General features: G+C 42.5%; 2 protein-coding genes across 2 annotated transcripts in view; one reads left to right on the forward strand and one right to left on the reverse strand.

Moving 5' to 3' along the window:
* Positions 1 to 12,366, reverse strand: part of LOC120913614 (interleukin-13 receptor subunit alpha-1-like) — a 292,879-nt gene that overhangs the window by 130,525 nt on the left and 149,988 nt on the right. The window lies entirely within an intron of this gene.
* The window catches only part of IL13RA1 (interleukin 13 receptor subunit alpha 1), an 88,988-nt gene that overhangs the window by 62,095 nt on the left and 14,527 nt on the right, over positions 1 to 12,366 (forward strand). The window contains exons 5-6 of the mRNA XM_040323694.1: positions 5,004 to 5,051; positions 9,290 to 9,474. Of these exons, the coding sequence (XP_040179628.1) occupies positions 5,004 to 5,051; positions 9,290 to 9,474 (233 nt within the window). The remainder of the gene's footprint in view (positions 1 to 5,003; positions 5,052 to 9,289; positions 9,475 to 12,366) is intronic.

The raw sequence follows: 12,366 nt of genomic DNA on the forward strand, positions 1-12,366 counted from the left end.
CTGAGGATTTCAACAGAGCAATAGTGTCATTTTGAAGGTGCGTTTCCTGTAAACACATTATTGCAGAGCTGTATGGTTTCAAAGCAGAAAATAGTGTGACACGTTTCACTCCATCAATCAGCCCCCTAACATTCCAGGAAATAAAGTTGTAATCAGCTACTACCGATATACAGTCATGCTCGAAATTGTTGGCACCCCAGGAATTTTTCCAGAAAATCAAGTACTGTATTTTCTGGCGTATAAGACTACCTTTTACACTTGAAAAAAATGTCCAAAAAGCAGGGGTCGTCTTATACGCCAGGTCAGCTGCTCGGATGCCTGCTGGATGTGCGGTAATACTGTATGTAGCTTCGGCTACATACAGTATATACCGCTTAGCCAATCCTGGTGAGCGATGTATTCAAATGAATACAGAGCCTGCTTGGATTTGAGTAACAACCTCTGCCAATCTGAGCAGGCTACATACAGTAGCCTACTCGGATTGGCTTTGAGAGTCAGAGAGGCATGGGCTGATGATGTTACAGCCTCTGCCAATCCAAACAGACTTTGTATTCATTAATATAATACATCGCTTGCCGTGATTGGCTCCAGCTCCAGCAAGAAGGGAGAAGAATATGGCTCCAGAAGGAAGAAATATGAAGCGTTGGAAGCCTCGGAAGGGGGGGGGTCGTCTTATACGGTGAGTACAGGCAAAAAATCTTAAAAAAAAAAAGTCAAATTAGGGGGTCGTCTTATACGCCCGGTCGCCTTATACACCGGCAAATACGGTATTTCTCACAGAAAAGTATTGCAGTAACACATGTTTTGCTATACACATGTTAATTCCCTTTGTGTGTATTGGAACAAAACAAAAAAAAGGGAGGAAAAAAAGCAAAATGGTCTGGTCAAAATTCGTGGCACTCTTTCAAAATTGTGGATAAATAAGATTGTTTCAATCATGAGATGCTCTTTTAAACTCACCTGGGGCAAGTAACAGGTGTGGGCAATTTAAAAATCACACCTGAAAGCAGATAAAAAGGAGAGAAGTTCACTTAGTCTTTGCATTGGGTGTCTGTGTGTGCCACACTAAGCATGGACAACAGAAAGAGGAGAAGAGAACTGTCTGAGGACTGGAGGACCAAAATTGTGGAAAAATATCAACAATCTCAAGGTTACAAGTCCATCTCCAGAGATCTAGATTTGCTTTTGTCCACAGTGCGCAACATTATGAAGAAGTTTGCAACCCATGGCACTGTAGCTAATCTCTCTGGGCGTGGACAGAAGAGAAACATTGATGAAAAATTGCAACGCAGGATAGTCCGGATGGTGGATAAGCAACCACAAACAAGTTCCAAAGAAATTCAAGCTGTCCTGCAGGCTCAGGGAGCATCAGTGTCAGCGCCAACTATCCTTCGACATTTAAATGAAATGAAACGCTATGGCAGGAGACCCAGGAGGACCCCACTGCTGACACAGAGACATAAAAAAGTAAGACTACAGTTTGCCAAAATATACTTGAGTAAGCCAAAATCCTTCTGGGAAAACGTCTTGTCTACAGATGAGACCAGGATAGAGCTTTTTGGTAAAGCACATCATTCTACTGTTTACTGAAAACGGAATGAGGTCTACAAAGAAAAGAACACATTACCTACAGGGAAATATGGTGGAGGTTCAATGATGTTTTGGGGTTGATTTGATGCCTCTGGCACTGGGTGCCTTGAATGTGTGCAAGGCATCATGAAATCTGAGGATTACCAAAGGATTTTGGGTCGCACTGTAGAGCCCAGTGTCAGAAAGCTGGGTTTGTGTCCGAGATCTTGGGTCTTCCAGCAGGACAATGACCCCAAACATAGGTCAAAAAACACCCAGAAATGGATGACAACAAAACGCTGTAGAGTTCTAAAGTGACCAGCAATGAGTCCAGATCTAAATCCCATGAATACCTGTGGAGATATCTTAAAATGACTGTTGGGAAAAGGCGCCCTTCCAGAGACCAGGAGCATTTTGCAAAGGAAGAGTGGTCCAAAACTCCAGGTGAGAGGTGTAAGAATTTAATTGATGGTTATAGGAAGCGACTGATTTCAGTTATTTTTTCCAAAGGGTGTGCAATCAAATATTAGGTTACTGGTGCCAAGAATTTTGACCAGCCCATTTTTGGAGTTTTGTGCGACATTATGTCAAATTAGCTTTTTTTCCTCCCTTTTTTTGTTTTGTTCCAATACACACAAAGGGAAGAAACATGTGTATAGCAAAACATGTGTTACTGCAATACTTTTCTGTGAGAAATACTTGATTTTCTGGAAAAATTCCTGGGGTGCCAACAATTTCGAGCATGACTGTATATCCAGGTAAGTAGTAAAACATACAAAGTCTGAGCCCCAGGGGAGAAAGACACAATTAAACAATCCTCATAGCCAGTAACATGTACTGTAAAAACATGAAGAGGCCCAGGAGGCCACCAGAGTACCAGCAAAAATTCAAATGACACTTGGGAGCATCTCACAGGGCTAGCAGAGAAACCAGATTAATAAAGGGACAGGAGGTTATCTGAAAAGCTTGGTGTGCACATTGCTCAAAATGCCCAGTGGTAGGCCCAATGCACAGTCTCTTGATTGTCAGTAAGAAAAACTTAAGCAAAACTATAAAAAAAACATACTTTCAATCCCTGAGGTAACTTGAAGGGAAACATAACGGAGGTGTCCACGCAGGACAGGTGCAATGAGGGGGCCCCCTCATCACAAGGTCTCCAAGAGATCTGATGGGACTTGCAGAATCCACAGAAAAACAATATGAGAGAAAAAAAAACACAGACGAGTCAAACATTAGAAAAACTTCACAATTTAGCCCCCTTTAAGTAGTAGAAAGAAATCTCTTAGAAAACAGTCAACCTGTTTGCGCTCAGTGGACATTGCAAAAGCACATCACTCACCACACGATCGAGCCACTCTGAGGCCATGTTGGGGTTGTCAAAAAAGTGTGTTTCATTGTTGGCAGCCACTCGCAGTCGGGCTGGATATAACATTGCATAGCTGACATCCTTAGGCGCTTTTTAACCTCTGTGAACTTTGCCCAGTTGCGTTTTGTGTTGTAGGTCAGCAGAGAAGTCAGGGTAGAAGGATATGTGAACTTTATCCACCTTCATAGCATCTGGTTCTGGCTTGGTATTCTGTTGTATCCCGGTCATATCCCGGTCTTTCAAGTTCAGGAATTTTCTCTAGGGTGCGGCAGCCTGCCAGGGACTCCAGCCTGTTCCACCGCGAACATTAGAGAGAACACCTCCCTTCCAACAGCCTTCACAAGCCAGTGCTCGATGAATGCAGGATTTTTCCCCTCTGTTTTTTCAGGTATTCCTACTGCCCGCACATTATTTTGTGTAAACCTATTTTCCATGTCCTCCAGCTGGGCAGCATGGCTGGAGATCAAAGACTGCACCTATAGTAGCTTATGTTGTAAGTGGTATTGCAGTGACTGATGTAAATTTGTCTCAGTGTGGGTACAGGATCCTGTGTGTCAGGGACAGTGGATTCAATCTCTGAAAAAGGTATAGCAGGAGTACTCACTGTGTCCCACTTGGAAGTCTGTCTGCTAACCGCAAGTACTTGTTTGCTATGCTCAGTTCGCGTCTGCCCTGACGTGGTGGCCAGACACTACAGAATTGCCTATTAAACCTGGGGGTAGGCCTGAGTACGAGTAGGCCTGTTTGACTTATGGGAAAGGGGGATGCTATAGGTGAAGAACACAGTAGCCAGCTATAGTGTCTGACCACCTGCGTTTGGGGTAGACGTGACAGACCCAAAGCACAAGTCAAAAAGCACCCAGAGATGGTTTAAGACAAAGCACTTGAGAGTACTGAACTGGCCAGCAATGAGTCCAGATGTAAATCCCATAGAGCACATGTGGAGATATCTCAAAACAGCAGTTTGCAAATGGAACCCTTCCAATCTGAGAGACCTGAAGCAGTTAGAACAGAGTGGTCCAAAATTCCAGTAGTGTAAGAAACTCATTGATGGTTAAAGGAAGCAATTGATTTCAGTTATTTTTTCCAAAGGGATGTGCTACTAAATATTAAATCGATCCATTTTTGCAGTTTTGCATGGAATGTGACAGATTTGGCTTTTTGTTTCTCCACTTAAATAATCTGAGAATGCCTAAACATTGTAATTTCAAAAAAATTCTGGACAAAGTGGTGCTTTATTTGACAGAAATGCAGGGGTGCGAATATTTTTGGGTTGGCCATGACTGTGTGTGTGTATATATATATATATATATATATATATATATATATATATGTGTGTGTGAGTCTGTGTAATATATATACTGTATATATATATATATATATATATATGTTTATTTACTAAAGCTGGAGAGTGCAAAATCAGGCTCATTTCTCCCCAGAAACCAATCAGCTTCCAGGTTTTATTGCCAAAACTTAAAGTGGTTGTAAACCCTCCTGGAAAAAAAAAACACCCTGCAAGATAAAGGCATAATGAGCTAGTATGCATAGCATACTAGCTCATTATGAATTACTTAACCAAAAACTAAGCCCCAGCAGCGGTCCTCGTCTCCCCCTCCGGCTGGCGACATCTATCCCGATGGTTACTTCCCACATGCGTGTGGGAGCCCCTGGAACTGCACAGTACAACTGAAGCAATGTCATGTACGTGCTATTGCTTCAGTTGGCTTAAATGCGCATGTGCCAGATGACGTCGGCACATACAAATACAGGGATATTTCCTAAACCGTGCAGGTTTAGGAGATATCCAGTGCAACTACAGGTAAGCCTAATTATAGGCTTGACTGTAGTTTAAAGTGGTTGTAAAGTTTTTAGAACCACCTTAATTGAACAAGCTGAGGTTAGAAGCTGATTGGCTACCATGCACAGCTGCACCAGATTCTGAGTGCCCTAGCCTTAGTAAATTGACCCCTAGTGTGTGTATTCTGTATGTGTGCGTGTGTGTATATATTTTATATTGTATTTATTTATCATGCATATTTTTTGATTTGACTGTTTTCATTCCATACAGGACGAGTGTGGAATCATCATGTCGTTTTAATTTTTCACAGCCTAAACAGTAAGTTAAATGACTACAAGTACTTTCATATTTTCTCCATATGGGTGCATGCAAGTCCACTACCCCACTTTAGGAATGAACCGCCTTTTCAAATAATTCCTATTTTAATGTATTTAATTATACATGGGCTTACGACCACATCCCTTAGCCTTTATTAAGTGTTCAACAAGCTTAAATTAAATATTTTATTAAAATGTATTACAAATTACATCACATGATCAATCCAGCCCATGAAATCAACAAACACTTGTGGAACTTGTTCAAAGTTGCAAGTTAATCCTAATATTAGCAGAGCATTTAGCCTTTTTCTTTTTCTATAAAATAAATAGAAATCCCATAAATACTTATTTGCTATTAACATTCTTACACTGTCACCCATATTTCCCAAAAAAACAAAATATATCATCAACAAAATTCAATCCCTTGGGATGTAAAATTTGAAACAAATGTATTCACTGTAACTTTACTTGTTTAAAACAAGGTACACTTTTCAGAACCTGAAATGTTAGCTGACTAATGGTATGCTCCTTTTCGGTAAAGTGTCGAGGAACCAGAATTCCACCATTAAAGAAGAATTCCAGGTATGGATGTTTTTACTTGGTTATGTTAGTCTAGCCTGAACCAATGTAACTAAGTATATACCATACTTGTGGGTCCCTTCTAGAAGCTGGTAAATCACTGTAGTAGACATTACTATTCCAGTGATCTCCTGCTACAACACAGTAGATCACCTGCTTGGCATGGGCACCTTTCAGAGAATGCTTTACATTTCCCAATGAGGTATGGTATATGCATAGCTACAGCATTGTCAAAGATGGACATTGTATAAAATATCTATTCCTGGAATTCTTTAATACATTTGTTTTTTTATACAAGCTGCTCATTGGCACTTTTTAAAACTACATAATTGTTATTGCAATCAAATATATCCTTTTAACTCCTAGATTTTACTTTTTATGAGGATGCCTCACATTATCCTCCAAGTTAAATTAAGGAAGTATGCATACCTGTTGACTATGTACCACTTATGCGTTCGATAAAGAGCAATCCTGTTTGTTAAAAAAAATTAAGACAGTGTGCAATGGACATGCAAGTATGCATGCTTTGTCGTATCTTGCTCAATAATATGGTAATCTGTTCATCATCCGAGTCTCCCTCATATACATCTGAAGTCACCTCCATATCTGCAATAGTTATCTATATTCCCTACAAGAGGAGAACAATGAGCTGAAAGAAAATCCCCTTACTTGTGGCATGCATTATTTCAGCATATGCCAAGTTTTGCAGTTTAAGTAATCCAATAATCTTGGTTAGAATGTTCACAGTAGGGCCTTTTTCACATCTGCTTGACACACTTATTCACTTGTTTTGTACATTTGTTGTGCTACAACATAGTAAATATGCTGCCTTATGCGCAAGGCCGCCATCCGGCGGGGTACAGGCATTACGGGCCCGGCTGGTCCCCCTTTCGTTTTTTTTTTTTACATTTTTTTTTTATTTATTATTTGAATTACACCTGTAAGGGGGCCAATGGTCCCCAGGGCCCCTTACAGGCCCGGCCGGCCCCCTTCCCATTTTTTTTTATTTGTATTACACCTATAAGACCCCCCCCAACAATACCCACCCCCCTCAACAATCTTTTTAAATTTTTTATTTATTTTTTGCATTACATCTGTAAGGGGCCAGATGGTCCCCAAGGCCCCTTACAGGCCTGGATGGCCCCCCTCCCACGTAAAAAAAAAAACAAAAAACGTTTTTTTTATTTTTTTATTTATTTATTTTTTGAATTACATCTGTAAAGGGCCCAATGGTCCCCAGGGTCTTTTAATTTTTTTTATTTATTTATTTATTTTTTGCATTACATTTGTAAGGGGCCAGATGGTCCCCAGGGCCCCTTACAGGCCTGGATGGCCCCCCTCCTACGTAAAAAAAACAAAAACGTTTTTTTTATTTATTTATTTTTTGAATTACATCTGTAAAGGGCCCAATGGTCCCCAGGGCCACTTTCCTATTTTTTTTATTTGTATTACACCTGTAAGACCCCCCCCCCAACAATCCCCACCCCCCTCAACAATCTTTTAAATTTATATATTTATTTATTTATTTTTTGCATTACATCTGTAAGGGGCCAGATGGTCCCCAGGGCCCCTTGCAGGCCTGGATGGCCCCCTCCCACGTAAAAAAAAACAAAAACGTTTTTTATTTATTTATTTTTTGAATTACATCTGTAAAGGGCCCAATGGTCCCCAGGGCCCCTTACAGGCCCGGCCGCCCCCCCCCCCCCTCCCGGTTTTTTTTATTTACAAAAAATGTTTGCATTACACATCTACAACACCCTCCCCGCGCTTATTATCTCGCATCAGGAGAGAAGTGATTACACTACTTTTTTTACGTCAGCACCCCCCTCCCCCCCCAGGTACTCTGCTCCAGGGGGGCCCTGCCTAAAGCTGTGTAAGGTGCCCCAAAATTTGTGATGGCTGCCCTGCTTATGCGCAATAAACGTGCCAAAGCTTCTGCACCTTTTCTGGGCATTTTTTGTACTGCGCAATTTGCCACATTTGTTTGAGTGACCAAACACACACCCACTAGCCGTGTTTGTGGTGTCATATTTTTTTTCCTGTATGACTATGTCTAATGTCTCACATTACTCCCCTAATTATATTACCAAACCATGCACAGGACATGCAAGGATACAATGCCCTATCATCTTCTGCCCAGTATATGAACATTGGTAATCAGTTCTTTGTCTGAGTCTCTCCTACAGTACATTATATTCCCAAAAGTATTGAAACACCTGCCTTTACACGCACATAAATCTTAATGGCGTTCAATATTGAGTTGGCCCACCCATTGCAGCTATAACATCTTCAACTCTTTTGGCAATGCACAATCTTTAGGAGTGTGTCTATGGGAATGTTTGATTATTCTTCCAGAAGTGGATTGTGAGGTCAGGCACTGATGTTGGATGTTGGATGAAAAGACCCGGCTCGCATTCTCAGCTGTAAATCATCCGAAAGGGGTTCTCGTCCACATCAGTGCCTGACCTCACAAATAAACTTCTAGAAGAATGGTCAAACATTTTCATAGACACACTCCCAAACCTTGTGGACAGCCTTCCCAGAAGAGTTGAGGACATCCGCATGGAAGAAAACCATCGGGCCTTCAGGAAAAAACTTAAGACCCACCTCTACTGAAGACGCAGGACGACACTGGATGCAAAAAGCGCCTTGAGACGATTAAGTTCACATTTGCTCACTCACTCAAGATGTTATAGCTGCAATGGGTGGGCCAACTCAATATTGAACCCTACAGACTAAGACTGGGATGCCATTAAAGTTTATGTGTGTGTAAAGGCAGGCGTCCCAATACTTTTGGCAAGATAATGTACTGTAGGAGAGACACGGTTTGGCAATATAATTAAGGGGAGTAATGTGAGACATACTGTAGACATACAGGAAAAAAATCCAATTTAGGCAACTATATTTTTTTACCCAGGCTGAATTACTATGTCTTCCTTTTGTTTATCTCCATTGCATGGTGGTTGATGAGATTAATAGTTACATAACATAAAAAAAAAATTCTATTCATTGCCCAAGAAAGTGACACGAGTAGTGCATTTCTGGCAAGAGGGAAAAAAATAAAGGGGTTGTAAAGTCTAATTTTATACATTAAGGTGAAAAGCCTTCTGTGCTGCAGCTTCCCCCAGAGCCCCCCCTATTTTTCTTACCTAAACCCATTTATTCCAGAAACAAACACGAGCCCAGCAGCTCCAGCCACTGTCTCCGTCCTCATTGGATAGATTGATAGAAGCAGCAGCCATTGGCTCTCACTGCTATCAATGGAATCCAGTGACACAAGAGCAGGGTGGGGCCGAGTCCTGCTGTCAATAGACGAAGCGGCAGGACTCTTGAGCGCTCCCGCATGGGTGCCCCCAGGGAAAGCGGCTCTCTGTGGGGGCACCCAATGAAGAGGAGGGGCCAAGTTGCACCTCCGGATTACCCTAGAAGTAGAGGATCAGGGCTGCTCTGTGCAAAACCCTTGCACAGAGCAGGTAAGTATAACATGTTTGTTATTTTAAAAAAAAAACTTTACAATCACTTTAATGCACTCACCATCTAAGAACTGGTAAACTGCAATATATTACATTTTTGCTCCTGTGTTTGTCTATGCTGTAATATCTGTTTGGTCAAACATTTTCTATAATGTGGTTCTGTTTCTCAATGTGCTCTTGATTTTAGGTTTCATGATTTATTACCGACAGGGAGTTCCTGCTCTAACTATACCTATAGCAATGGAATTCCTACCGGGTGCCAGTTTAAATTTCAAAAATTGATTACTACATTTAGCAAACTGGTAACAGCAGTGTCAGACTGGTCAAAGGAGGTCAAGCCATACCTCTACTATGTGGGTGCCAATGACATAGGTATGTATACGTATAGACACAAAATAGATGTGTTAATATGTACCGTGTTTCCCCAAAAATAAGCCCGGGTCTTATATTAATTTTGGCAACCTAAAACACACTAGGGCTTATTTTCGGGGGATGTCTTATTTTTTTTACGATATGTACAATGATCTTAATGTGGTTGTAACCCTAAAAAAAAAAAAATCCCTTTCCTTTAAATCATAATAGATTGCATAGTGTTTCTGCTGTGTCATTTATCTAGTGGGTCCCCTGTCTTATCCCCTCCTCCCCCTCCCTGTCAGGTCAGAACCTAAAACGCATTATAAAATACATCCTCATAGAATTACCGTATGCAATTAAATGTTTAGGAATGTGGGGTGCAGTGTGTCTCCCTTTGTGATTTCTTTGTGGGCATTACCCATACCTCTCTTTCAGCTGACCTGGCGGTCGCATGGTCTCCTTGGGCTCTTCTCTGCTCCGGGATCCCTGCTGGTGTTGGCCGCTCCGTGCACTGGAAAGGGGATGCCGTGGGCGTCGGGTGGGAGGAGGGGGGAGCCGGTGTCCCGCTGGCATCTGTCCGCTCCGTGCACTGAGGAGGGAGGGGCTGCGGGAGGAGAGCAGAGGGGGGAGCCGCTGTCTTACTGGCATTGGCCCGCTCCGTGCACTGGGAGGGGGGGCCGCGGGCGTCGGGCGCGAGGAGAGTGGAGAAGGGGGGGAGACGGTGTCCCGCTGGCATCTGTGCGCTGAGGAAGGAGGGGCTGCGGGCATCAGGTGGGAAGAAAGTGGAGGGGGGAGCCGCTGTCTCACTGGCGTTGCCTAGCTCTGTGCACTGTGGTGTCAGCCAGGAGGAGAGGAGAAGACCTCCAAGCTGGATTAAAACATTTTTTAACACATTTTACTAGGGCTTATTTTCGGGGTAGGGCTTATATTGCAGCCCTCCCCGAAAATCCTGCTAGGTCTTATTTTCGGGGTAGGTCTCATTTTCGGGGAAACACGGTATGTCACTGTTACAAAACACTAGATACTAAAATACTTTAGTAAACAGCATTTAAGGTCAGAGCCTTGTACAGAATGTCAGGTAAACTTCCTCATTCTTATCCTCAAAACTGTTTCAGCTGACAGTTGATGTGCTTAAAGGGGAACTAAATTGGCCTCCTCTCTAGCGCTCCTGGACTCCTCTGCAGCACTGGCATCTTCTCCCTGGGTGGTGGTCTTTGGGAGTCTTCATTGGCCAGCGTGAGATGACATAACTCTTGTGCATGCACAGGAGTCAGTCATTGGCAGACAGGGACAGTGCAAGCAATGTAAGCTGCAGAGGACTGCGAGCAGGCAGGTAGGTATATTTTATGGCAGAAGATAAATTGCATGTCTTTTGTATGATAATAGTTTGAATGTTTCAGTCTGTTCCAAAATAACCTATAGTTCTGTTTTAGCTCCCAACTGCATATTTGACAACTGGACAGTCACGCTTTTTAGTAAACTATCCCACTACAGCTCAGTCAGGGGCTTTTTTCCCAGGAACAGGGCTGTAGGGACAGCAGCAATGTCACTGCTCTTAAATACATACATCTGGCAGGAAATTTCACAACCAACAGCCTCCAGTGTTGCAGAGATTGTGCAGAACCTGATGGGGAAGCTGAGACCCCAGTTCCCCATCATGTCCACTTTTTCCTTGTGAACAACAGAAGGCAATGAGTTGTATGTGTGCGAGTGTCTGTATGGACATTCCCATCTCATTGCGTCTCTGCATGTGGTGCTTTCCACAGATTTTGCCAACAGGTACATAAAGCTGTTTCCCGCACTGATATTTGTCATGCAGAGACACAATGGAATATTAAGGTGAGCTATAGACGCCCTTTATAAATTCCCCTGATAATATTGTGGTTAGGTGGATTTTGAGTGGAGGCGGTGTGTGTAAATATGCTACAATAAGATATTTTAAAGGAGCACTGCACCTTTGGTGTAGTTATCCTTTTCTGTTCTGCCTCCCCGGCACTTTTGGCATAGATTACACTTACCAACATCCTCACTTTTCCAAGATGTTCACTGTGTGGACTTATGCACATCCTCTGTCTAAACATGGGCTGACGGACCCTCGGTTGACAGCATATTCAGAACCGAATAGCGAACCCTATTGAAGTCTATTGGACCCAAACTGGAAAAGGTGCCCATTTTGAAGGCTTATATGCAAGTAATTGGGCATACAAGGGCACTGAAATATACTGCTTTAAACATGCATTAACACACTACAATATACTGCAGTAAACATGCAGTAATGCACTAAAATATACTGCAGGAAACCTGCCCTGACAAAATAAAATGACACTAAAGTAAAAATGAACAGTCATACTACTATCACACTGCACTATCACTAGATTAACACTAAACTGCCACTCTACACTTACAATATAATCACAATAGTATATACTATAGCACGCTAATTCACTAGTAGCACTGAACAGGGCCCTATTCTATCTCTCTTCATGCCAATATCACGCTGCAAATGGCCACAATGGGAAGAATATTTTTATAGTGTGGGGTGGGACTAAGAGCAATGAGCCATGATTGGATAAAGTCATCATCACAGTGTCCAATCATGGCTCTGATAGTACTGTGTGCCCTGATTGAGCAAAGCTTGCATTGCTTCAGCCAATCAGGGCTTCCAATGCACTGTGCGACAGCGCAGTGCATTGTGGACGTTCGGCGGGCCGAGCACCACAATAATTTGGGTGCTCGTTGAACGGGCAAACAGCCAATGTTCGGCCCAAACTCATGCTCTGGCTAAACTGGAGCCCGAACGCTACCTCTGTCTATACCCTTCAGAATTTTTCAAGTACATGTAACATATCTTGCTCCTTGCAACATCTGTCCAGCAGCATGATTGCTAACAAAAATTCTCACTGACATTAA

Source organism: Rana temporaria, chromosome 9, assembly GCF_905171775.1.
Source record: "Rana temporaria chromosome 9, aRanTem1.1, whole genome shotgun sequence".
Taxonomy (NCBI): domain Eukaryota; kingdom Metazoa; phylum Chordata; class Amphibia; order Anura; family Ranidae; genus Rana; species Rana temporaria.